The sequence below is a fragment of the Sarcophilus harrisii genome, chromosome 1 (genome assembly GCF_902635505.1).
Source record: "Sarcophilus harrisii chromosome 1, mSarHar1.11, whole genome shotgun sequence".
NCBI classification, from domain to species: domain Eukaryota; kingdom Metazoa; phylum Chordata; class Mammalia; order Dasyuromorphia; family Dasyuridae; genus Sarcophilus; species Sarcophilus harrisii.
The window spans coordinates 635,183,171-635,209,993 of NC_045426.1; the positions used below are offsets into that span (position 1 = coordinate 635,183,171).

The window sequence follows — 26,823 nt, forward strand, 5'->3', positions numbered from 1 at the left end:
TTCAGTAACTCTATGGTCTCAAAGTTGTACCTGCAACAGACATATAAAAGTATGGAGGATTGGAGACTTTAATTGAGGAAAACAGCAATTTTCCTTTTTGACAAATTGAGTTTGAAATGCCTATGGGGCATTCAGGAAAAGAAATTCGGCTGTAATTGATAATATTGCTTATTCTAGTCACATGGGTTGTGGCTAGAATCCAATGGATTAGATTGAGGTTAGCTATACAGATATGGGTATTGTTTGCTTAAGAGATGGCACTTGAATCTATGGGAACTCATGGAATCTCCAAGTAAAGGAGGAAAGAAGGACTACTAGTAGTAAGTGAGTACAGAAATAGTGCTTGACTAGTAAAATCCATGAATATTGGGAGTACAACAAATTACCAGCTGAAGAAAGAGAGCAAATGTCCAACCCTGAGGAGACTAATAGCAGTCAATCTGCAGACAAAAATCCCAAAAGAGGATATAACTTAATCCCCACCACATAAGGCACTCCTAGAAGAAATTAGAAAAGATCTTAAAAGAGAGCTAGAAGAAAAATGGGGAAAGGAAAGAGAACCTCTGTAAGAGAGTATGGAAAAGGCATATAACTCATTAAATGAAAGATTTGATGGAGTGGAAAAAGAAAACAACTTCCTGAAATGTGAGATGGAAAAAGGAAAGAGCTCCCAGGGAAACAAAATTAGTGAATTGGAAAAGATAAAGAACTCCCAAGAAAGTAGGATTTGTGAACTGGAAAAGATAAAGAATTCCCAGTAAGTAGGATTTGTGAATTGAAATTACATGAAATTGAAATAACATGGAGTTGGAACAATGTGGTTGCTTCCTCCAGATGTATTTGGGATTATGGAGAAGGCAGATGGTAGAAGTGATCCAGTGTTGAGGATTAGCAGGGGATAAATTGTGGTAAGACCACAGACAAGAGAGTTCAAGGATGGAGAATATGTTCTTGGCAACTATATGGTCTGTGACATGGATAGAGTAGAGAAGAAGGTCTGGGAAAAAAGAGAGAAATGGGTGGATGTGAGGTTACTTACATTAAGGAGATATAATAGGTTTAGGCATTTAGAAGGCAGCAGAGGAAGAGATGAAAGGGTAGAGGATTATGATCATAGAAGGATCCTAGAATTGTAGATCTAGAGAAGTGAAACATCATCTAGTCCATTTCCTTCTTTTAATAGATTAGGAACTATGGTCATGGAGGAATTAAGGAAAGAGACTATCCTTGATTAAAAAGCAATTATGTGCCAGATACTGTGTTAAGTGATCACAATTGTTTTCTCATTCATCCTCAGAACCCTGGGAAATAGGTACTTTTATTGGCTTCATTTTATAGATAAGGAACCTGAGGTTTAGATTTGCTCAAAGTTTTACAACTAGTAAGTTTCTGAAGCCAGATTTAAACTCAGGTTTTCTTGACTTAATACCTAGACCCCAAATTCCTAAAATTATTCTTTATCTTCAAAGGAACTTCACATCCCTCCATTTCTCTCTCTTCTCTTAATCTATCCAATGTGCCAGCTAGCTGACTTACACTTTAACATTAACTCTCAATTAAGAGAGGCTGAATAACTTAGGAATTTCAGAGTTCAGTATCATGGAAGTACCAAGTAATGGATGATAATGATCATCACTGTGGGTGGCTGAAGTAGGGCAAAGCTTTAGCTCATGTGAATTTAAAAAAAGTTGTCCTGGGAGCCTAAGTAAGAAAGGTAAATTTGGAGATTAGATTCTGACCCCTTAAGAGAGAAGGAAAAATGACATGGACTGCAGCAGATTACGGCAATTAGGAAAGATGTAGATAGATGACATTAATAGCATTAACTTCAAAGGAAGAGAAGTGGCTAATGATGATAGCTGGGGAACATAGGGAGTATGTAAACTCTTCCTCATAGTCCAGTAGATCAGAGGACATCTAAGAAGTAGACATTAGTCCTGGAGAAGTTAGTTGGGGATGCATTATCTTCTGGAGTGTGCAAAATAGAATGTGAAGAGATGGAAACTGAAAGTTTACCAACAGTCAGAAGTTCTAGATCTCTCATGGAAAGGGAGTCTTGAGGACTTAAGAGACTGAGAAGTGGTAGGTTTAAATTGGATTAGATGAGAAGATGGAAAAAGGGCAGCAAGGGGAGGATTATTCCTTCTGGCACAGATTGACTGAGTCACTGCGATTAAGAAAGAAATATGAATTTGTTAGTCATAGCTGGAGGCTTTACTTTTCTGGATCTCATGATGTTGAAAGATGATATAGGTATAATCCTCTCTCTTTGAAAACTAGGAAGTTGATAAGGTGATAGACTGTTTAGCCTGGAGGCTCAAAACCCCTCTTTCTCTCCTCCTCACTTGGAATGGACTCTCTCATATCACCACCTCATTAGTAACATCCCAAGATGGAGGAACATGAAGTCAACATAGAAGATATCTCCCACAGTTATAAATTCCAATAATAAATAATCCCTTTCATTAATGCATCCTCTACACCACCCACAATTTATAAGTACCTGTGACTGAACAAGAAATGAGCCTTTCTCTACTTAGCTAAGCAGAGCTTCAGCAAATTGAAAGAATCTTATCACCAGACCTATCTTCAAAGACTTTCCTTTCCATCTTTGAAGGACCTATTAAAAAGCTGATTCTGTTGGTTTAGCCTTTGAGAAGTCAGAGTTCCCCCCAGGCTTTTCATGCTACAATGAGATAAGGGAGGTTTTTATAATTTTGAAACTCCATGTTTACAATAATTCTATGAATCTATGATTGTAACTTTTTCCATGTAATTCCAAGATTCTATGATTATGTGCTTTTGAATCTGAGATTCTAAGAGGGTCTGAGTTCCTCATTTCTGATTCTCTTTGATCAAGTAGCACTTTTCATACCCAGTAACTACTGCGAAAGTAGAAGACCATTCTTGAGGAGATGTTGTCCACCCAAGGAAGAATATTCTCTTTAGCCTTGGCTGCCATCTGCCCATAGGAGAGAAGGATGGTACTGCTGGCCCACCTCCACTTTGGGTCCTCTTCCTCCTAGGGAGAAGGGAAAAGGAAAGAACAAAGAGAGCCTTCAATATTGGGTTCATCAAAGGTATCACTGTTTTTGGACAGGACTAGGCATTATAGAATTATAGATTTAGAATGCAAGACATTTAGAAGTCTGTGAGTATAATATCATTTTAAAGAATAGGTAAATGAAGCCAGGAGAAATTAGACATCTTGGCCAGCATCATGGATAGTAAATGACAGAACCCAAATCCTCAGATTCCAAATCAAGCACTTTTTCCTGGACAGTATGCATCCCTGTTAAAAGATCTTGGGTTTAGTTACCTAATTCTTCCTGGAAAGGGACTCAAGATGTGGGAGCCCATGTTGGGGTCTTTGTTTTCTCCAATTTGTAAAATATATAGATTTGAAAGAATCCACTTATTTGGGTGGGTTCTAGGCCTGTAGAAAGTTATGTCATGGGCAAACTTAGTACATGATAGTGAGAATACAAACCCTTTTTGCCTGGCTGGTCTTCAACACATCTCATTCACTGATCTGCTTATTGATGGACTGATTCAACAAATGTTTATTGAACCACCTGCTAAATGTAGGACCCTAAGCTCCATGACGGGAAAAATATATAATGCCTTCATGAAGCTTAGTCAGTCAAGAAAAAGGAGGATTGATTAGGTGACTCATATGTTTATAGATACAAACATCTCTTTTCTATTTTTTTCCAGGTTTTAGGTTTCTCTTTGCTGTGCTGATGTTTCTCTTCCTTTGCCCCACCCTGACTACTTATTCTATTTAATATTTCTTTGTCCTTATAATCGCTTCAGATTTCCAATTCTTTCTTTTACTACTTTGAATTCCTACCACCCATCCTTTGCTCCTTTCCCCTTAACCTCTTTTTTCTATGCTGTTCTAGGGATCAGTGACTGTCTTAGGTCCTTGCATGATGCTGATGGTGGGCAAACTTGTTATTTGAGGATAGTATTCTTGTTTGGAAGGTGAAGGTGGGCATTGTTGGGAATCCTGAAGGTGAGATTCTGTGATACAAAAGATATAGAATTTTGTCATAGGTCATAGACTTTGAGATTAAAAGGACTTGAGAGAAGAGTTAATACATATGCCCCATTTTGCAATTAGAGAAATTTTCTCAGATAGGGACAGATTGATTCTGAACATTAGACAGGATATGTATCATAGACCCCTTGTTGCTTAGAATCCCTGTGAAGAGGACAGGAAGAAGTGTGGGCAGAGTTCTTTTGTGGCCATGGGGTGCAAATACCTTAATATTAAAGTTGTTAAGAGTCCGCTTTAAAGGTCCTGTTCGACCAAATTGGTCCAGGACTGCCCAAGCATCATCCAGATGTCGTGCTGCTGTTAATCCTATGGTGAGGGCAATTCCCTGTAAGGGAACAAGAGAAGGAGGGATACTGATAAATTGAGGGTTCCCAATATAGGACAGATTGGTCCAAGATTCATGACATCTTAGAGGAGAAAGGGCTTACTCCATGGGGAAATTAAGCCTCAAAGAAGAGAAAGGACTTCATTCCCTCTAAATAACAGAGTGACTCAGCAGGCTTAGACTTCAGGTTTTCAAATCAATACCATTCATATAATGCTTAACATTTTACAGTGTTTCCTCCTCACAGAAGCTCTATGAGATAGGTTATATAAATGTTATTGTTTTTAAAAGATCATTGATTTATAGATGAGAGGGCTCTTAGAGGTAAACTGGCCCAATCTCTCATTTTTACAGATGAGGAAACAGATACACGGAGGTGAATTGAGGGATGTAAAAGCCAATATATTTTGGCTTTTCCAGTATTGGGATGTCTAGGTAGAGTAGTAAATTGAGTGTTGTTCCTGGAGTAAGGAAAACCTGAGTTCAAATTTGGACTTAGACACTTATTAGCTGTGTGTCCCTGAGTACATCATATCTTCCTCAGTTTCCTCAGTTGCAAAATCAGGAAAATAGCAGTATCTACCTCCCTAGGTTGTTGTAAGGAAAGAACTCAGTACAGTGTCTAGCGTATATTAAGGCTCAATAAATGCTTGTTCCTTTCAACACCCTTCCCCATTCCCTTTTATCATTTTATAGATGAAAGAAACTGAGGCTCTGAAGAGTGAACTTACCATAGTACCATGGTTTAAAAAAAAGGCCAGGATATAAATTCACATATTTTGACTCCAAGTCCAGGTTCTTTTCCATTATATCATATCATATATCATTTCATATCATACCATACCACATGAAACTCATACCTTACTTATAATAGGATTTTAAGCCTCAATAATCAGGTGGTATTCATGAGGAAGTAATTTTTTAAGGAAACAAAGAATCAAACCTGAAATTCCTATAGGAATAGCAAATTGTACATAGTGCAGTTGTACATGATGTTCAGTTTATGTGTACTTATTTTTTAAAAATTATACTGTTATGAAAATATTTTAATTGTATAAATTAAAAATAAAATTCAAAATTTACACTTGTAGCTGCTCACTTTCTAAGGACTGGGCACTCACTTGTTGGTTTCCCCATTATACTGGCATATAGACAAAACAGTAGTGGAAATAGCCCTGAAAGCAGAATCAGAAAACCTGTCTAAAGCAGTAAAGAAATATTATTTATGACTCTTTCTGTATGGAATCACTATGAAGAAAGTACTTTGTAAATCTCAAGACTGTACAGAGGTAGGAAAAGCTGTTAGACTCTTAAGGTATAAGAACAGGTCAAGCCTGCTGGATTTCCTCTGAGGGCTAATAAATGTTTAATAATTTGTTGGGGTGGGGAGGAGAATGAAATGTAAGTAGGACACAGCATTACCATTTTTTCTATCATTTTCTTAGGTATAATCAACAAAATAATAAATCAAGCCTCTGATTTGTGATTTGTCTATTTCTGAATATAAATGCTCACACTGAAAATTTAACAACTGTCTCTAATGAGCTGGTAAGAGCTGGCTCCAGCACATCACTATTTGAGAGTCATTTGATCTCATTTGATACCTTATATCCAGGGAAGTTGTTTGCATTGGGGCAGAAATTTAATGACAAAGTAAGCCTGGAATCAAGGCTTAGTTTATAAGTTTAGAACAATATGTGGACAGAAGCAGACCTTACTCAAGTCTATGGCTATGGGGAGAGGTTAGCCTGAGTTTAGAATTAAGCATCAGTCTGGTAATAGAATTAGATCTTAGTCATGAATGGTTATAGGATCAACATGTAGTCTGGAATGGGAGTTAGGAATTAATCTGTGGGTGAATTTAGGGCTCAGGTTGTGATAGGCATCTTTAAGACATCTTTAGTTAGGATTAGAGTTCATCCTGTGAATAGATCAGTGTTCAAGTTATGTCAAAATATCAGGTATATTCTGAGAATGTATGAGTTCTTCATGGGCTTTGCAGGATTAGACATTCACTAGAAAAGACTGGGATGACTACTGATATGATCACCTCTCTCTGTTGCAGGGACTGATGGGATGTGTCCAAAAGTGATCTTAAATGTTTTCTGATCATGGAGCTGTTGTTGGCTGCTCGTAGAATCATTCCATAGTAGATGAACAGGAAAGTCTGAAAAAGGTTAAAAGGTTAGAATTATACAGGAAAAACTACTTGAAATGTGAGCCAGAATGAGCTCAAGATGCTCTTTCCAGTCAATCCAAACATTTACTAAATGCCTACTATAAACAAAAAGACTCTGCTAGATGTTAGAAATTCAAAGACAAAGAAATAGCCTCTGCCTTCAAGAGGCTTTCAATCTCCTGAGTGATATGAGGAAAAGGGGAATATCAATAGCTGAGGGCTAGGGCGAGGGATGGCATTGTTGGGAGGTTACAGCTGAGCTGATCTTTGAACAAAGAAAATATATTATGTAACTATAAATATAGAATATATAAAATATGAAATATAGAATATATAATATAATATTTGGTGTAATGACATATTATACTACATAATATAGCTATATAAAATAATCTATACAAACATACAGAGAAGGAAAATGGAGTGGCAAGTTTGGGTAAAAGCTAGTAGCCCAATTTGGAAGGAAAGAAGGAAACAAGTATTTATTGAGTATCTACTATAGGCCAAACAGTGTTTTAAACACTTTACAAATATTATCTCATCTGATCCTCCCCACAATCTGGTTAAATAGATATCATTATCCCCGTTTTACAGGAAATTGAGGTAGACAAAGGTTTAAGTTACATGTCCAGAGTTATATAATTGGCAACTGTCTGAAACTGGATTTGAACTTGTCTTCCTGTCTCTATACCTAATACTCTAGTTACTATACCATTAATTGCTTGGAAAGGTAGATTTGAACTCCTTCTAGTAAACCATTTCCCTGATATTGAAATGATGAAAACAAACATTTAAGTAATTCTTTAAAGTTTAGAAAGCTTTCAATATGCATCTTCTCATTTGAACTCCAGCATCACCTGGAGAGCAAATAGTATGATTTTACAGATGACAAAAAGCAGCTGACATTGAAATGGAGTTTGCTGATATGAAGTAGAATAGATATTACTTCTTTCCTCTCATGAGAAGGCTTCAGGGCAGAGCACCCACCTCTATCCAATGCCTTCCTTTATGGAGGATAAAAACTGGACTTTCAGTTCACTCCACTTCGTATCTGTTGCTCTGCCTGGTATTGCCTCCATAGAACAAGATTTCCCATTGGGTACCTTCTGATGAGCCCTCCCACTTTTCCTGTATCTTTTTATGTGCTCTTGCTTCCCCCTCTAGATTGCAAGCTCCTTAAAGACAGGGCCTATCTTTTTAAAAATTAATTGTATCCTTATTGCTTAGCACAGTGATTAAAGTAAGAAACAAAAGTAAAGTAAGTTTTACTTACATAGTAAATTTGGATTAGTTTGGAGTACCATTCTAATCTCTAACTTTGTTGTTAAAAACATCAAGTAGAAGACACAAGCACAGGTATACAGATACATACATGTACGATATAGAGATGTGAATGGAGATATGCTAGTAAATGCATAAAAACCAGCTCTCCAGAAAAAAATTATACATGAACACATATTAATTTACATTGTCTAAATTTTCTCCATCACTTTAAGATAAACAACAAAACAAATCAAGCCCTATTTGTAACATTTGACCATTTTTGAGGTAAGAATGCTCCCACTAAAAATGAAATAATTTGCTCTGGTAAGCTTTTCCCAGCTTGCTCCAACACATCATTGGGTAGAGGAGACCTTAGAGTTCCTTTAGTCCTGCCCCTTCAGTTTCTAGATCGTTGAAGGTAAGAAATAAACAGAGAGTGTCTATGTGAGGAATACAATTTCATGTAAGAGAAGGGGGACAGAGAAAAGAGAGAGAGGGAAGACAGAAAGAGGGAGGGAGACACTGAAAGATAGAGAGAGCCAAGAGTAAAATAAATTAAATAATCAAGAAGTATTTATTATGAGCCTACTATTTTGCCAGGCAGTATGGTAGATCTAGGTGCAGAAGATACAAATAGGAAAAAATGAAACAATCTCTAGTTACAATGAACTTACATTGTAATGGAAGAGATAACATGCAAAAAATTTATATACACACATACGTACGTATAAGGTTAATGAATACATTCATATATACATGCTTCTGTTATTTATATATACATATGTATATAATACATATTTAAATTTAGTATATTTAAGTTAAATATAAAATTTAAATATTAAATATAAAGTTAAGTTTAATAGAGTTAAATGTAAAGTTAAATATAAGAACAGCTAGGTGGTGCAGGAGACAGTTCTGGTCCTGAAATCAAAAGGAGTTCTGAGTTTAAATTCAGCTTCAGCTACTAATTGACTGACCCGGAGCAAGTCACTTAGCTCCACTTACCTCAGTTTCCTCATCTGTAAAATGAGCTGGAGAAGTAAATGGCAAATTACCCTAGTTTTTATGCTAAGAAAATGTCAAATGGGATCACAGAGAACTGGCCATGACTAAAACTATTCAGTGACAGAATCTTTCTTTCTTAACACAGTACTCTGCACACAGTAGGACCAAAGTAAATATTTGCTGGATTGATTGAGAGGGAAGAAAGAGAGAATTCAGAACTGAAAACACACAAAAAAAATTGAACTTAAAAAATGAAGAGGAGAAAACACATAGGAAAGTAAAAAAGATTCACACAGGTAAGGACAGCTTTGAAAGTTCCCAGTTATTCTCAAATACATTATAAAGAACAACAATTTTATATGTAATCCTCTTTATTTTGTTCTATTATATATATAAAATATTCATTTATATGGTGTAAAGGGCTGAAACTCTTAAAAGATGTGCTTGAATCAGGCAACTGAGCACTTGAGGCTAATTACCTATTGGACAATAACTCTATTAGCATATGTTTGGAAAAATGTCCCTTCTTACTATTCCATGCAGTGAGACAAGCCAGACTCATTTTGCAGTAGGACCAAAAGAAGGGAGGTTGGTGGAGAGATTGTGGCAGTTTGTCTTCTTCATTTCTCCCCCTAAGGGGACCAAGGACTTCTGTTTATCCTGACTGGCTGATCCTGAGGTGTCCAGGGAGCTAGCCCAGAACTTACAATATGGTATTTGTGAAACTGAATATTTTTCAATAATTTAAATTTTTTAAATTTTCAATAATTTCAATATTTTTTCAATTTAAATAAAAAGGAAAAAAGGCAAGATCCATTATTCTTGTATTCAAACAATTAGATTCAATTCTTGGTTCTAATACTTACTGGTTGTGTGAGCAGGGTACTTTACCATCCCTGGGTAGTCTGTTTCCTCATCTATAAAATGTTATATCATTTCAGTAATATTGAACCCTTCATAATTTAATTTGGGATTTTCCTGGCAAACTGTTTTACTGTTTCCTTCTGTAACTTATTTTATTGATGAGGAAACTGAGGCAAACAAAATCAAGTGATTGCCTGGAGGTTACATAGATAGTATCTGAGTATCTAAGTATGTAAGTATCTCAGGTCAGATTTGAATTTAAGTTTTCCTGACTCTGGGACTACAGCTCTATCTACTGTGCTACACTAGCTGCCCACCTATAAAGGGGGCACCATTTTTATATTACCTACCTTATAGGAAAATTATGAGCACAGTATTTTATAAAGCCTCAAGTGCAAAATAATTAAGAATTATAATGATATAATGTGATGGTTCCCTCTGTCAATTTCCTTTCCTTTCCAGTGAGGATCATGGCATTAGGTAAACAAACATGCTATGTCCTAAAATAGGGACATAGAAGTAGTAGTGAATGGTAGGCAGAAAGAAGAAGAAACCTGTGAAACAAACCTTTTCAGTATTTTGCTCCAAGTAAGTCCGGTCAGGTTTCGTGACAGCAAGCATTAGCGACTTTGCCCATCCATCTACTGTTAAGAACTGAACAGACCTGGCTCCTATCTGTGGGCAGATGTTAAAAAGTCATTGAGAGGACAAATTAGAATCTCTCCCCTTTCTGAGATGTGTGGGAGGAAATCAAGTTCTCCCTTTTTCTCCTGCCCCAACCAGTACTCAGATATCTCCCCAATTTTTCAGTGCCTTGAATCTTCATGTTGCTCTATCTTCAAAGCCACAATTCTATCTCATACCTTTAAATTCCAAATTTTTTCTGTTTGACACATGGGACTAGGCCTTCTCAGTTTCTTCACAACCCAGTCAGTGTCAGAGCTATCAATTGATACCTTCTAAATGTATATATAACCTTCTGTCAGTATAAAGACTTGCAAGTATCATTGAAGGGATAGCTTGCTTTCTCCAGAAAATAGAGAGTAGGACTACCTTCATTCAGAGATATAATCTGAAGGAGTGCTGTGGGCTAGATGGAGGTAGATTACTTTTTCTTCATAAAATGGGGTCAGACTATTTTTATTCCAAACTAACTCCTGGACAGCACGACTTCTAATGCAGATAGAAAATAAGAGTTAGTTTGGAGATGATAAGAGATCCATGACTTAGTTTGATCAAAATAGTAGGTGAGGTATCAAGCAGGTCTCCTTTTGATTTTGCTTATTCTTTCCCTTTTCCCCCCTGAAAAACAAGGAAGCAGCCTCTGGGATATGCCCTTGGGATTTTCTCCTCTACATGTCTTTGAGGAAGGAAATTGGCCTGACCTTGCTATCTTAGATCTGGAGTTAAGTTGAGGAAAACAGGCCTGATTGCAATTTTTTTCCTGCTCTATCTTCCTCCTCTTTCCTCTTCCTTCCCTCTGCCCCCTTTTTTTCTTTCTGTCTTTGTTTCTATTTTTTGGTCTCATAGCCCACATTGCCTGATATTTGAGCAGGCTTTACTATTTCTAGAATTGATATCATTACTAATCTATTGGAATCCTTTTTCCAGGAATAATTTTGACATTTATAGGATTATTATTAAGGCTTCAATTTACATTAAAAAGGAATCATTTTTATAGTCTGCATGCTTTTTTGTGAGTTATTCAGCTGTATGCTGTGTCCCCATTACATTTTTTGTTTTCTTGAGCAAAATTGTGCATTTATTTCATGGAATTTAATTTCCTGGTACTCTGTGTTTAAGCCTTCAACAGATTTGAAGCATAGCAGACTACTAACAGCTAGTAGGAGGTTATTTTTTGTTTGTTTGTTTTTGGAGAGGCAATTGGGGTTAATTGACTTGCCCAAGGTCACACAGCTGCTGAGTGTTGTGTCTAAGGCTGAATTTGAACTCAAATCTTTCTGACTTGAAGGTGGCTGTTCTATCCACTGTGCCATCTAGCTGCCCCCAGAAATTTTTAGGGGGGGGTTCCCCTATTGAAGCAGACTTGTTAGCACTGACCAATAATAGGAAGCTTCCTAGTTAGAAGTGTTCTAAAAGAGATTAGGTATAAATACCTGCAGGGAAATGGGATGGAGTGGGGAAGGGGCTGTAAAAGAGATGGGAAGTTGGGTTAGATGATCTTTAGGATTCCTTCTGTGACATTCTAACATTTAGTAATTGTTCCCCAAATGCAAAAGAAATGAAAAAATGTGATAGGAAGAGATTGGGGGAAAAGTAGGTTTGAGAGGACAAGATGGTTTGGCACCTTGGTGATTTATTTAGTTTGGTCAGGCCCTCATTTTGCAGAGTTTGGTCAAAACCTTGTGATCCTGCTTGCTGTCTCCTTTACGTTCTTCATCCTGATTGACTCCAAAGCTTCTGAATCTGCTTCCAGCCTGCCAGGAATATTTCCTTCCTTTGCCAGCCGCTACCAAATTTCATGTTAACTTTCATAGACTTTCATGTGTTTAAAGGATAGAAAGCTGGAATAGAGCTTGGAAGTTTTGTAGTCCAACCACATTATTTTATAAATGGAGAAACTTGGGTTCAGAGAAGGAAACTCCCAAGGGAGAAACCTTCCTAACCTTGCCTCTTTTGGCTGCAAAGTTCAAAATTCTGCTTAGGATTCCCCTTAAACTCCAGGTCTTTTCTTCGGTCACCTTACTTGCAAATTTTATCCTCTACTCTCATGTCACTATGTACTAATCTTAAAAGTGTGAAAACTGCTTTATATATTAGCTCATTTGATCCTCACAATCAGCCTGGGAGGCAGATGCTATTATTATTTCCCCATTTGGAAACTGAGTTATATTAAAATTCAGTTATTTGTCCAAAGTGGAGAGCTAACAAGTTTCTAGTTACAACTAGAATTGTCTTACTCTTTGGGAGAGAAGAAAGAGTTTATTTGGAGATACATGATAAGAGGTACATGACTTAGTTTGATCAAAATAGTAGGTGAGGCATCAATCAGATCTTAAGGACTGTTTCTACTTGATTTTGCTTATTTTCTTTCTTTTTGTTGGCAAACAAGGAAGCAGTCTCTGGGATACTTTTCTCCTCTGCATGTCTATAAGGGAAAAGAATGGCCTAATCTTGCTAGCTATCTGAGTTCTGCTTGGATTTGGAGTTAAGTTGAGGATATTCCTGATTCCAAGTTCAATGCTCTATCCAAACTAGCATCTAGCTGCCTTATATTCACAAAGCATATTTTTGCACTTGATCAATTTAACCAGTGTAGAGATTTGAAAGCATCATATGCTTCACAGTCGGTATTTTCTAAGAATTTGGTCTCTGAAGTCCAGAAAATTATCCTTTACTTCCATAGGCCTTCAATGTCAATGATCAATTGCCATTTATCTTTGACTCATGGAGTTGTGGGTAATGGGGCTTCTGGAGGAGACTATTTTCATCATGAAGTATAAGAAGTGGCTTTGGATTCCGAGTTAAGAAGTTTCATCTTTGAGGCAGCTCAGTGGCACAATAAATAGAGCACAGCTCCTGAAGTCAGGAAGATTTGAGTAAAAATTCATGATTGTGAGATCCTGGGCAAGCCATAATTTCCACATCTGTAAAATGGGAGTTGATTGGAGGATCAATTGAGATTAATATTATAAAATTCTTTGCAAACTTTAGGCATCATATAAATTCTACTTCTTTTTATTAGCTATATGACTGTCACTACTATATGAAGGTTTGTTTCCTTCTCTGCAAAATTAGTATAATACATGCAACACTCTCACAAGGTATTACTCTGTACCAGAATGCTAAAAAGTGTTAATTATTATTATTGTTGACATTATTAGCCATTCAGCTTGATATGTAGTCAGCTTTTCCTACCTGAATCAATTGCTCTTGCCAATGATCTCTTTGTGCAGGAGTAAGTAGTTTATCTGTTGCAGAAAGAAAGAAAATATGCAGTGAGGACTGTGTCAAAGTTTTGACTTGCTGTAGATTAATCTCCATTTTTTCCTAATAGTTGTCCATTCATCCATTCATTTGCCTATCCATCCATCCATCCATCCGTTTGCCCTTCCCTCCCTCCCTCCAATCAGTAACCATTGGTTAAGTATTTTTCCTACTGTGAGCACTATGATAATAGTATTTATATAGCACCCTAAAGTCTGCAAAGCACTTTACAGATGTTATCTCATTTGATCTTCAGAGGTGGGTGCTATTACGATCCCCATTTTACAGATGAGGACACTGAAGTTGAGGGAGCATAAATGACTTGTCCAGAATCAGACAGATATTAAGCATCTGAGACAAGATTTGAACTCAGATCTTCTTGAGTTCAAATTCAGCATTTTTTCCAGAATGTCATCTAATTTTCCAATATACTGTGATTGATACTGGAAGGAAAAATAAAGAAGATATGGTTCTTGCCCTTATGAAGTTTCTAGTAGAGGAACTAGATCATGTTCTTGATGGGTCAACACATGTCTTTTCCCTCAGGCTTGTCTCCTCCACAAACTTAGCAAATATGTTCTCTGGATTGTCTATTCTCTTCTTCCAATTTGACTATTACAGTTGACATATTGCTTCAGTGGCAAAGATTCCACCTAAGTCTGTACTCTCGTGACAACATTGGGAGATATTCCAAAGGAATGATTTCCTGGAGATTTGAAGTATTCAAATAAAGCCACAGATGTTTCTTGTAGAGGGTGTCCATGCTTTAGGTTGGGATTGATCTAAATTCTGTCAACTCATGGAAGGTAATACTGTTTATTCTGAGTGCCACATTTTAGTAGAGACAAGCTGGAAGTTAATCTAGAGGATGGCTCTGTGCTTGAAACTGGAGAGGCTGGGACCTCAGCCAAAAAGGCCCAATGCCATCCCAACTAGGACTTTGGTATTAGGTCAAATGCCAAAGAGACCAGAGTCTTGGATGACAGGACTGCAAAAGAGCATGCTCCAGGTGCAAAGTTTCTGTTGTGTATGCCTCCTAGCAGAGTTTGAGCCCAGGATGGTTCATGGAGACCAGGCCTTTGCCACCCAACCCAAGTTTCCATATTTATAGAGGGAAATATTTGTACCAATGCTATTCTCTAGCATTAAAGGATATTTGAGGGCTCCATCAGTTTCTATATATCCACTTATGATTTCCTTTAAGGGCTCCATCAGTTTCTATATCTGCAATTATGATTATCAAAAGTTTTCATTTTGTTTCCTTCTAAATTCCTTCCTATCAGAGTTCCTATATCTCCACAGGCAAAATCCCCATATTCCTGCCTACCTCTCTGCATAGTCCTATCACTATCAACTTTGTTGATATAGTCCCTCTACATTCTATTCCCTCTCCTCTTCTCCCCTCCTCTTTGCACTATGTATTTTGGAATCTGAGTTTGATCATTAACAAATAATAATAGCTGCCATTTACATAATATTTTAAAGATTTCCATAAATTATATGAGGGATGCACTACTATTGTTATTTTCAGTTTACAGAGGAAGAAAATGAGACTGAGTAAAGTTGTCACTTGCTCAGTGCCATACAACTAGTGTGTATCCTAGGAAAGATCCAAATCATGTTTTGCCCAGTCACATGATTGGTATACGTCTAAGAGAGGATACAAACCCATAGTTTTCTGACTCCAAATCTATCCGGCTTCTTAAACTGTGGGTCGTGACCTCAAATGTGATGTCACAACTGAATGAGGGAGTTAAAGTTATGATTTATTATCAGTAAATGTTTGATTTGTATTCCTACTTTATATACCTAAATACCCAGGATCATGTAAAAATTTTTCAGGTGAAAAGGGGTGGCAAGCAAAAAATTTAAGGAACCCTTGTCTAATATACTGTGCTACTTTGCCTTCCCTTAATTTTAGAATTCTTACTTTCTCCTTCTAAACCTATCCTTTTTGCCATATTCTTCATTCCTTTAGGTTAGCCATCTATTTCTGTCCCCATTTATTCTCTTTGTGGCTTTAATGTTAAGAGTTGACCAGTTCAATTTCACGTTGTACTCCAATCTTGACTATTTTTGTCTTCTTTTCCTCTCCACTATTCACCCTGATTCTGTTGTCCTAAACCCTTAATCATCCCACTATCTGCCTTTTCTGCTCATTTTATAGTGCTACTACATCTACTGCTTCATTGATTATATCCACTATAAATCCAAATTATTGAGTCCCAATGGAATCCTCATTATTTTAAGGAAAAGCATTTATGCTTGTTTGTTTGCCCTACCTCCTCTCAATAGTTGGTCCAAACTTTCTCCTTTTCTCCTCAAACCCCAATATCACTGTCACTTCTCCAGCTCTCAGCAGATGGCCTGGCTTCTCACTTCACACAGAACATGAGGCCATACATCATGAATTTCCTCGTTTCTATTCCATACCTCCAAACCTCTCAACATTTTCATCCATCCTCTTCTACCTTACTCTTCTAAGCAACAAGTGGTCCTTTTCTTTTCCAAGGTATTCCTTCTACTCATATACCCTCAATTCTTCTGAGATTGAGATAAGGTTTATAAATGAAATAATATCTGTAAAACATTTAGGACAGTGCCTATCAGTTCTTTTATTCTCCTCTTCCTTCTCCTTCTCTCCCCTTCCCTGCTATTTCCTCTCTTCTTCTTTCCTTTCATTTCTCTCTTCTTTTCCTCTCCTGTCCTGTTCTGTTCTGTTCTCTACTTTTCTAATTTTTTTCTCATATATTTAACTAGCTCTTTCCTTATTGCCTATAAATATTCTCAGTTCTATTCCATCCTTAAAAATACCCTGCCATTACTTCAAGCTACCACCCTAGATCTCCCCACTCCCATTCACTGCCAGATTCCTGTAAAGAACTGCTCACACTTCCTGCATCCAATGCCTTACCATTCACTCATCCCTTGGTCTTTTTTTTTTTTATTTAACAGCCTTTTATTTACAGGTTATATTCATGGGTAACTTTACAGCATTAACAATTGCCAAACCTCTTGTTTCAATTTTTCACCTCTTACCCTCCACCCCTTCCCCCAGATGGCAGGATTGGTCTTTTTTTTAATCTGGTTTCTGAATCTTGATGTATATTGAAAGCACTCTTCCTCAAGATTAACAGGGCTTAAACTGCTAAACTCAATGATCTTTTTTTGGTCATCTCCCTACTTGACTTGTCTCTCTAGTCTGTGATGCTGATGACTATCCCCTTTGACCAGTTTCTTTTTCCTTAACTTTTGACACTTCCTTATGGTCTTCCTGAATATTTCTTTTCAATCTTTTACTTCTCTGTCTTCATCTATTTCTTGCCTTCTAAGTAAGACTGTCCCTAAGGGTCTGTCTTGAGCCTGCTCTCCTTTACATTTATTCACTTAAGTGATTAAGAGCATGTGATTGCCACATTTATATGTTTAACCTCCACCATCCTCCTTAACTCCAGTTTTCCATTTTCTGTTTCCTCATAGACATCTCCTAATTGATGTTTCAACATCTCAAACTCAACGTGTCCAAAATGGAATCAATTGACTTCTCTTCTAAACTTGCCTCTCCTCCAAATTTCTTTCATCTTTTCTGAGATATCATTATCTTCCCATTTATACAAGTTCATCCTTGTCTCTTTCCAATTTATAATCACTTTTCTATCTAATCCATTAACAGCTGCCATTTATATAGCACTTTCTCTGTGTCAAGCACTATGAGAAGCACTTTACAATCATCTCTTTTGATCTTCAAAACAACCCTGGGAGGTTATTATCCCCATTTTACAATCAAGGAAGTTGAGGTAGACAGTAGTTATGTGAATTTCTCAAGGTCACATAGGTAACTTCATGTCCAGTGTTCTATCCGTTATGTCACCTAGCTGCTATAATTGGTTGTATAAATGGGTGGTTGACAATGTGAACATCAAATCAGAGGGTTTTTGGCTCTGGATTTTAGACCTGCTCCTCCCTCTCCCCCTGTGTACTGAACATTTAAACTAAATGCAATGGGGACCCCTAAAGTCACATAGGAAGAACCAAACCATTGGTGGAGATGATGCCCATCACATAGAGAAGGCTGCGATGGGGGAAAATGCCAGTTAGGAAATCTTCTTCGAGCTTGCTGAACACTAGATTCCAAGAGTGTTTGCACATAGCCAAGAGCACGTTGCTGGCAGCATCCTGATAAATATCTTCTAGTTCCTAGGGCAGCAGAGGGGGAGGAGGAAAACCTGATTAAAACAGGTGGGGCAGAAGTCTGATGAGTCAAATGATAGTCACTGAGCATCTAACAACATACATGGTATATTATATGTGCTACCTGTACAGTACATAAATCTCTGTAATTAATCAACAAATAATTTATCAAGCAGTTACAATGTGCCAGGCTCCAGATACACAAAGACAAAACATAAAAAAAAAATTCCTGTCCATGGGGAGTTGGCATTCTAAAGTAAGTGTATTATTGGGCAGGGGGTGCTGGCAGTTAGGGGGAATCCCAAAGAGACTAGGTAGTATCAGGTATTTGAAGACACTTTAAGAGTGCCGTAAAAATAGGTAGGGGACAGGTAAGATTGCCAGCCTTGGAGTTTGAAAGATCTGAGTTCAAATTCAGCTTTAAGCACTTACTAGCTATGTGACCATGACCAAATCTCAACTTCTGACTGCCTCAGTTTCTTCATCTATAAAAGGGAACCTGCCTCCCAGAGTTTTTAAGAGAATAGAATGAGATAATATTTGTAAAGCACTTAGCACAATGTCTGCCAAATAGTAGACTCTCTATAAATGTTAGCTATATGTTATTATTAAGAGAGGAATTCTTTGAGATAGAAATGATATTATTATCACTATGTATATAATCCTGAGACTATGACAGAGACTGGTGTCAGAGGACTCAGTTTTGTGTCTCACTTCTTGACATATGCTGACTGTATTACTGTGGACATGTCATTTAAAGTTTCAGACTCACAATTACCTAAGACAATATGTTGCAGAATAGATGTAGAGAGAGTTTTATCTTGAAGAGAGAATTTCCTCATCAGAAGTTCCCTATGCAATGCAAAGGTTTGGACAATATATACATATGTAATACACACATGTACTTTTATTACCATTCTACAGATGGGAAAACTGAGATGAAACCTCTTGCTCAATTTAGTCTCATTGCTTTCTAAGGCCAAGCATGGAAAGAGGTTTCTCCACCATCTTAATCTGTATCCAAACTCAAGGAAAATATTGAACTACCTCAGTCAGAGAGAACTAAGGGGGCACTAAGGGAAGAATACTAGACAGGAAAGAGTTTCTTGCATAGAATCAAATCTGGGGTTTCCTTACTTCTGGATGAGCTGCAGTGTAGTGGAAAGGACCCTCTAGAGTTCTGGAGTCAGAGAATGTTTATGGCTTGCTTCTGAAACATGTGGTGGTCATGGGGGAATCATTTTACTTCTTTGAGACTCAGTCTCTCTCTGTCTGTAAAATAGGGATATCGATACTTGTTCTATATCCCTTAAAGGGGGGTGATATGGAAAATGTTTTGTAAACTTTAAAAATGTTAATGATGATGATATTATTATATTATTATATTGTGATCTTATAATATTACTATTATTAGATAATACCATCATTTCTAATTACTATTGCTATTACTATTTCCTGTTTATTTCCATTTTTTTTAACTCTTTATGACCGCATTTAAGATTTTCCTGTAAAACATACTGAAGTCTGCCATTTCCTTTTCCAGCTCATATTATAGATGAGGAAACATAGGCAAATAGAATTAAGTGGCTTGCCCAGGGTCGCACAGTCAGTGCATATCTAAGGATGAATTTAAAGTTAGGAAGCTCAGTATTCCTGACTCCAGGTCTGGAACTCTGTCCACTGCACTATTACCAGTCCTCCTCCTCCTCCTCCTCCTCCTCCTCCTCTTCCTCCTCCTCCTCCTCCCACTACCATCATTACTATGACAATGACGAATACTACTACTACTACTCCCACCACCACCACCACCACTACTGACTACTACTACTACTACAACTACTACTACTACTACTACTACTACTACTACTACTACTACTAGTCATTTGTATGCTACCCACTTCACAGTATACTTATTAGGGTTAGTTGAGTGCATGTGTGTGTGTGTGTGTGTGTGTGTGAAGTGACAGATTTGTAAGCTGTCAAGAATTCTTTCTCAGTGTAAGGAAGGGTTATAATTATTTAGGTAAAACATTTATTAAACTCCTACTATGTACAAAGCACTATGTTAGGCTCTCCAAAGCTTATAGGACAGGTTCCTTCTCATGGAATGAGAAAGTTCTTCCTTTGTAGGATGGAGAATATGACAATATATGTTTGGTATAAGATGACCATACTACAAATTCATACACAACAAACGTATTTGAAAGGTTCAGAGTGCTATCCAATCTCTGAGGGGCAGAAAAAAGTTATTAATTGATTAGGGAAGGTTTCCTTGAAGTTGGCATCTGAGTTAGGTTTTGAAGCAGGGGTGGCATTTTAATTGGTACAGAGAAGGGCAAATACATTGCAGAGGCTGAGAATAATCTGAGCAAAGGTACAGAAATGAGAAAGTTCATGTATTTAAGAACCAGAGGGTTGTTCAGTGAACCAAACCATAGGGTATGGAGAAATAAAAGACTTATGAAATCAGACTGGAAATGTAGAACACCTGATTGTGGAAGACCTTGAATGTTAGGCAGAGTGTTTGGGATTTCTTCTGTAGCAATAGGGAATCACTGAAGGTTTTTGAACAGTGACATGACCAGTAAATTTAGTCTGACAGCATAGAAGGACAGCATAGGGGTAAAAAAGATAGGCAGGTTTGTTGGGAAGTTATTATAGAATAATTCAGGCTTATATCATAGTGATAACAAAAGAAATAAGGAGGAAGAAGAAGAAGAGAGATACAGCCAAATTTGGTAACTGACTGGATATGACAGATGAGGGAGTAAGGCCATCGATAGGACTTTTTGGATTTTCACTGTGGTAGTCTGAGTGAACAGACACTGACAGAAATGATGAAATGAGAAAGACTAGTTTTGGGGCTATATAAACTAGACATTTAATTTGACACAAACTCTCACTTCGAATATTTGAAGAACTGTAATGTGAAAAGAGGATTAGGCTTGGTTTTCTTGGCTCCCGAAGGAAACAAGTCCATATGCTAAGGATGGAAGTTACAGAAGGCTCAATGAAAGGAGCACCTTTTAAAAAAATCTTCAGTATTTAAAAATTTTAATAATATATTATTTTTTCCAATTACATGTAAAGATTGTTTTCAACATTCATTTTTGTAAAATTTTGAGTTCCAGTTTTTTTTCTCCCTCTTTCCCTTATCTCCCCTCTTCCCAAGATAGGAAGCAATCTGGTATAGATTACACATATACAATTATTTTTTAAACACATTTTCCCATGAAAATAATGTTGGGAAAGACAAAACAGAACAAAAAGGAAAAACCACAAGAAAGAGAAATAAAACAAAAGGTGAAAATAATATGCTTTGATCCTAATTCAGCCTCCATACTTCTTTCTCTGGATGTGGATGGCATTTTCCACCCAAAGTCTATTGGAAATATTTTGGGACATTGTATTGTTGAAAAAAACTAAGGTTATCATAGTTGATCATCATACAATCTTGCTTCTTACTGTGTATACTATTTTCCTGGTTCTGGTCACTTCAGTTAGCATTAGTTCATATCTTTCCAGGCCTTCCTGAAATCAGTCTGCTCATCATTTCTCACAGAACAGTAATATTTCATTACAATCATATAGCATAACATATAGCCCATTTCCCAAATGATGGACATCTACTCAGTTTCCAATTTCTTGCCTTCATAAAAAGAGTTGCTATAAATATTTTTGCACATGAGGGTCATTTTCTCTCTTGTATGATCTGTTTGGAATGCAGATGCAGTAGTGACACTGCTGGATCAAAGAGTATGTACAGTTTAATATCCCTTTGAGCATAGTTTCAAATTGCTCTTCAGAATGGCTGAATCAGTTCACAACTTCACCAACAATACATTAGTATTCCATTTTCTCCAAATCCCCTCCGACATTTATCATTATCTTTTCCTGTTATCTTAGCCAGCCTGACAGGTATGAGGTTGTACCTCAGTTGTTTTAATTTGCATTTCTCTAATCAAATGTAGTTTAATACATATATATGTATTATATGTTATAATACATATAGCTAGCTTGTACTTTTTTCATCTGAAAATTGTCTGTTTTTATCTTTTGAGTATTTATCATTTGGGGAATGACTTGTATTCTCATAAATTCAACTCAATTCTAATCAGCTCTGCATTCTTGCTATAAATCCCACTTGATCATAGCATATTATCCTGATGAATAATTGCTGTAATTTCTTTTCTAATATTTTATTTAAGGTTTTTACATCAACATTCACATGGGAAATTGGGCTATAATTTTCGTTCTCTGTTTTGGCTCTTTCTGGTTTAGGTATCAGCAACCTATTTATGTCAAAAAGGAATTTGGCAGGATTGCTTTTTTACCCATTTCCCTATATAGTTTATATAGCATTAGAATTAAATTTTAATGTTTGGTAGAATTCACCTGTAAATTCATCTGGCCCTGGAGATTTTTCTTAGGGATTTTATTGATGGTTTGTTCAATTTCTTTTTATAAAATGGGCTTATTTAGGTATTTTATTTCCTCTTATGTTATTATGAACAATTTATATTTTTGCAAATATTCATCTACTTCAATTAGATTGTCAGATTTGTTGGCATACATCTGTGGGCAAAATAGCTCCTAATTATTACTTTAATTTCTTCATTGATGATAAGTTTACCATTTTCATTTTTGATACTGGTAATTTGATTTTCTTATTTTCTTTTTCTAATCAAATTAACCAAAGGTTTGTCTGTTTCATTGACTTTCCCCCACTAAATTCTTAGTTTTATTAGTTCAAGAGTTACTTTCAAGTGTATTACTAGTTACTTTTAATTAGTAGTTACCTTCAATTTTATTAATCTCTTCTTTGATTTTCAGAATTTCTAATTTGATAATTTAATTGGGGGTTAAGAGGAAGAACTTTCTAACAATATGAGCTAAAGTGGAGAAAATTGGCCATTTTCCATAAAGGGGTATATGTAAGCCACTAATAGAGTCTTGCAACAATACACGAGCTTTTGTTGCAAGACTTTATTAGTAATGTAGGGGGTAGTAAAAAAGAAAAAAAATTCTCTTTTACTCCCACTCCTTTTGTTACAGTAATTCATCCTTTCCCTTCCTGGGTTACTTCACTTTCTGTAGTGCTTTAAGGCTTACAGACCCATTTCTTCAAGAGTTATAGTGGAGTTACCAATTCTGGAAACTGAAGCATAGAGAGGTGAGGTTAGCTATTGAAAGTCATGTATAAGCCAAGAAATTGGAAGCTTTCCTTCATTTTTGCTCTTAGCAATATCCTTTTTTGGGGGATTTTATTCAGAATATGTTTATCATGTAATGGTGGTATATCATAGACTGTAGGCTGCCTGTGAATACAATTTTTATTTTAAACTGCATATCCCAAAAGTCATGTTCAACATATAATAAGTGTGTAATAAATGAATTTGAACCTATTTCTATTTGACATGTGTGTGTTTGTGTTTGTGTTTATTTATGTGTGTGTGTGTGTGTGTGTGTGTGTGCTCTTGAGACTGTGTGCACGATGAATGTGTGTAAGTGTATTTTGGATGGAGGTGAGACTTTCTGCCTTTGAAGGTACCAGGCTAAACCTCTTAAGAGAAAATTCCTTACTGTAGTTTTGGTCATATTTTCCAAAGCAAGTCCAATAAATCTTTCTCCCCAGTCTTCTTGTATATATGTAGCATCAAGGATGATGTTCTCAAGGATCTGGAATAATCGGTACTTATGCTTGGCAGAAATCTGTAGGTGATACAGAGAGAAGAGTCACTAAGGAACAGAGATGTGATTTGACAAGGAGGAGATTGGAAATGACCCTAAATATCAATGTCTGCCTTCTGGGTAAGATTTGAAGGGCTATGGGGGAAGGCTCCTCATGTACTAAACTCCTCTCCCATTGGTTAGACATGCCCCCCCCCATTGTAATTTATTAAAAAGAGTGCTGGATGTGATCAAGAACATGGGTTTGAACTTTAGATCTGTTGCTTGTGATTGAGATTTAAGTTTCTTCATTTATAAAGCTGGAATATTAAATATGAGATGGCCTGGAATAATTTGTTGTTGTCAGTGTTCTGGACCTGTGATTTTATTGGTATAGGAAGGGAATCCTCTCTACAATGCACATTAGAAATTTCTCTGTAACTTGGGTAGTTTCTGGTTCCCAACTCTAGCATCAGATTCCTTTGGGGGAATCTCCAAATTCTTAGAGTAGAATGGAAAGGGAAGGAGAATTGTAATGATTTTTTATACGATTATTGCAAATCCTTTAGTTTGCTTGCATTTTCTGTGATATGGAATTAAAATTTGTCCTCTGGCTGAAATACATTGTTTAACTGGATGCTTGCCCAAGGCCATTACATTTTATTTTTTACCCATTTGTAATTAGGGATGAATGAGAAGGAAACATTTTTTTTTGAGTTTGAGTCAGGAGTATAGTAGAGGCAGGTTATATTTGGAGATGATAGTGTGATAAATAATTGGAGATTTTTTTATAGGCAAACAAAAGTGTGGGTTCAGGTACCAAGTGGAAGAAGAATAAGAGACTGCTATTATAAACCAAGCAATTGATCAGCAAAGACTTATTAAGTACTTACAGTTGTCAAGCACTCTGTTAGGCTCTAGAGACACAAAATGAGACCCTGTCTGCTCTCAAAGAACTTATAATCTAAAGCTAGGAAAATAATATGTTCAGATACACACATGTATTCACACATATACATATGTTAGATAATTGCAAAATATGGACAAGATAGCTTTGGGTAGACAGTAGTAGGAGCGAGGGGAGGTGGAATAGAAAATAATCATGTAGAAAGCAACAACAAACATTAGAAGGAGTCATCTGTGCTGAGCCTGGAAAGAAATAAGGAATTCAAAGAGACGGAGGTGAAGTTGTACTTCCCAGTCATGGGGTATATCTAGTACAAAGATAGTGAGACAGGAGAATTATGAGTCATGTGCATGGAATGGGGGGAGAGAAGGAGAGGGAGAGAGAAGAGAGAGAGTGAGAGAGAAGGAGAGAGAGATATGCTGATACCAGCATGGATAGTACCATCATTAAAGACATGGAAAGAGCAGTCCATTCAAAAAATGAAAAAAATCTTGAGACTTGAGAACTAATGTGATTTGCTTATGGTGACATAGTAAATGATGAGCCAGGACTTGGTCCAGGACTTTTGACTCAAAGGCTAATGCTCATTCTGTGATAAAATATATAAGAACAGGACTATGCCTGCTTTTGCCTTGTCCTACATAGTATCTTGCACATAGACTCATTACTAATATGCAAATGCTGATAAGAAGCCAGATTACTGATTACAGTTGGAAGAGAGTTTAAAGATTAAATTGTGGATCACCCCCTCATTTTGCAGAAGGAGAATCCAAGCCTCTGAGAAAGGAAGAAATTTGGCCAAGGTCACACAGTGAATCTATGGTAAAGCTATAAGTACTACATAGGTCTTTCCTGATTTTCCAAGCCTAGAGCTCTTTTCTCTGGGAATAACTCCATTTTAACGTTCCCACCTCTAAGTTGTCCACAAAGTAATCGTTGATGGTTTCCAATACCATGTTCTGTTCTGCTTTAGCCATGTTGTTGAGTTTCTTGGTTACCATTTTCACTCGGGAAATGTCAGAACTCCCCAAGTCCCGGAGAAGCTTAAAACAGATGGCTGAAGTGAAAAAGATAGGATGGAAAGAAACAGGATTATGATGCAGTATGGGTGAGGATAGGACTCTGAGCACTTGGTGTCTTATAATTGATCTTAACTTAGGTTATTCGTACACTCTGACAACTGAATTTGTGCCTTTCTCTGAGTGTGTCCCTTTTTGCCCTGCCATTTTTTAAAGTTAAATTTTGTCTTTTTAAAAATTAACAAGAATTTCTTTTCTTTCCCTTCTTCCCTCTCTTTCCCAAAAAGAAAAAAAATAAAGCCTTTCTAACAAATATATATATATAGTAAAACAAAACAAATTCCCACATTGACCATGTTTAATAATGAATATCTCATTCTGCACCCTGAATCCATGCATTGTTTGGTTATTTTAAGTCTACCCATTTGGTCCAGCTAAACCATTACTAGGCTTATACACTCAAAGAAAGAGTAAAAGGACCCATATGTACAAAAATATTATGTGAGCGCTTTTTCTTCTTTTTTTTTTTTTGTGGTGACAAAGAACTGGAAAGTAAGGGAATAGTTCTCAGTTGGGGAGTGACTAAACAAATTATGGCTTAACTACATACTGGAATATGATTGTGCCCTGTTTTATGGTTAGATTCTTCGAGCTGGCAAGAATCATAGTTCAATGTTCTCCTCTCATTTATGATGAAACTGACACACAAGGAAGTGACTTGCTCAGGATCATATAGAGAGCCAATGCTAAGAAAAAACTCAGGTTTTCTGACCCCTAGAATTGTTATTTGTCCTCCATTCTTGAGGACTATGACATCAGGCAGGGGATACCGAGACATGCAAGTGAGTTGAATTTAAGCGAGGGAGGCTGTTCAAGGTCACCTGCGCCTCACTTTCCCCTCCAGAGCCATCTGAGTCCAATGACCAGATACAGATCAGGGCGACGGCCTAGGATGCAATGGGAGACCTTGGCCTTTTTAAATTAACAGGTCCCAGTTTGATTGAGGCCACATCCATTCAGGGACTAAGGCTAGCATTTGAGGCCAAGAAATTCCTCTTTCGCCTAGTCAAAAAAATCTAAATAAATAAATAAATAAACTTGGGAGGGGAAAAACTTCTGGATTTCTGGTCAAGCAGAAAGGACTGATATTTACATTCAATCTGAATCAATTAAGACCTAAACCATGACAACTTTAGGCTTGGCCTAGGAGCTATTGGCAGCCAATGAGAATCAGATTGGTTTTGGTTTAAGGCAAGATCCTTTAGAAATTTAGCCAGTAACTCTCAAGATATCTTGGGAGGGAAAATTAAAGGCTCTTTGAATGATAATTTTCTGATTTTCCAGCTCCACTCCAAGTTTAGAACCCAAACCAGATATTGTTCACTCAGA

The 26,823-nt window shown here is 36.8% G+C and overlaps 1 protein-coding gene across 5 annotated transcripts in view; it reads right to left on the reverse strand.

Annotated features, from left to right (window-relative positions):
- LOC100913575 (maestro heat-like repeat family member 5) overlaps positions 1–26,823 on the reverse strand; it is a 133,363-nt gene that overhangs the window by 71,943 nt on the left and 34,597 nt on the right. For 3 of the 5 annotated variants that reach the window (XM_031947283.1, XM_031947284.1, XM_031947281.1), the window contains exons 3-10: positions 25,327–25,472; positions 23,422–23,550; positions 17,685–17,844; positions 13,579–13,631; positions 10,267–10,374; positions 6,439–6,555; positions 4,269–4,388; positions 2,876–3,022 (exon numbers count right to left, since the gene is read on the reverse strand). In XM_031947283.1, the coding sequence (XP_031803143.1) occupies positions 2,876–3,022; positions 4,269–4,388; positions 6,439–6,555; positions 10,267–10,374; positions 13,579–13,631; positions 17,685–17,844; positions 23,422–23,550; positions 25,327–25,472 (980 nt within the window). Of the gene's footprint in view, positions 1–2,875; positions 3,023–4,268; positions 4,389–6,438; positions 6,556–10,266; positions 10,375–13,578; positions 13,632–16,080; positions 16,228–17,684; positions 17,845–23,421; positions 23,551–25,326; positions 25,473–26,823 lie in introns of those variants that run through there. The other 2 variants (XM_031947282.1, XM_031947285.1) reach the window with 2 other exon arrangements.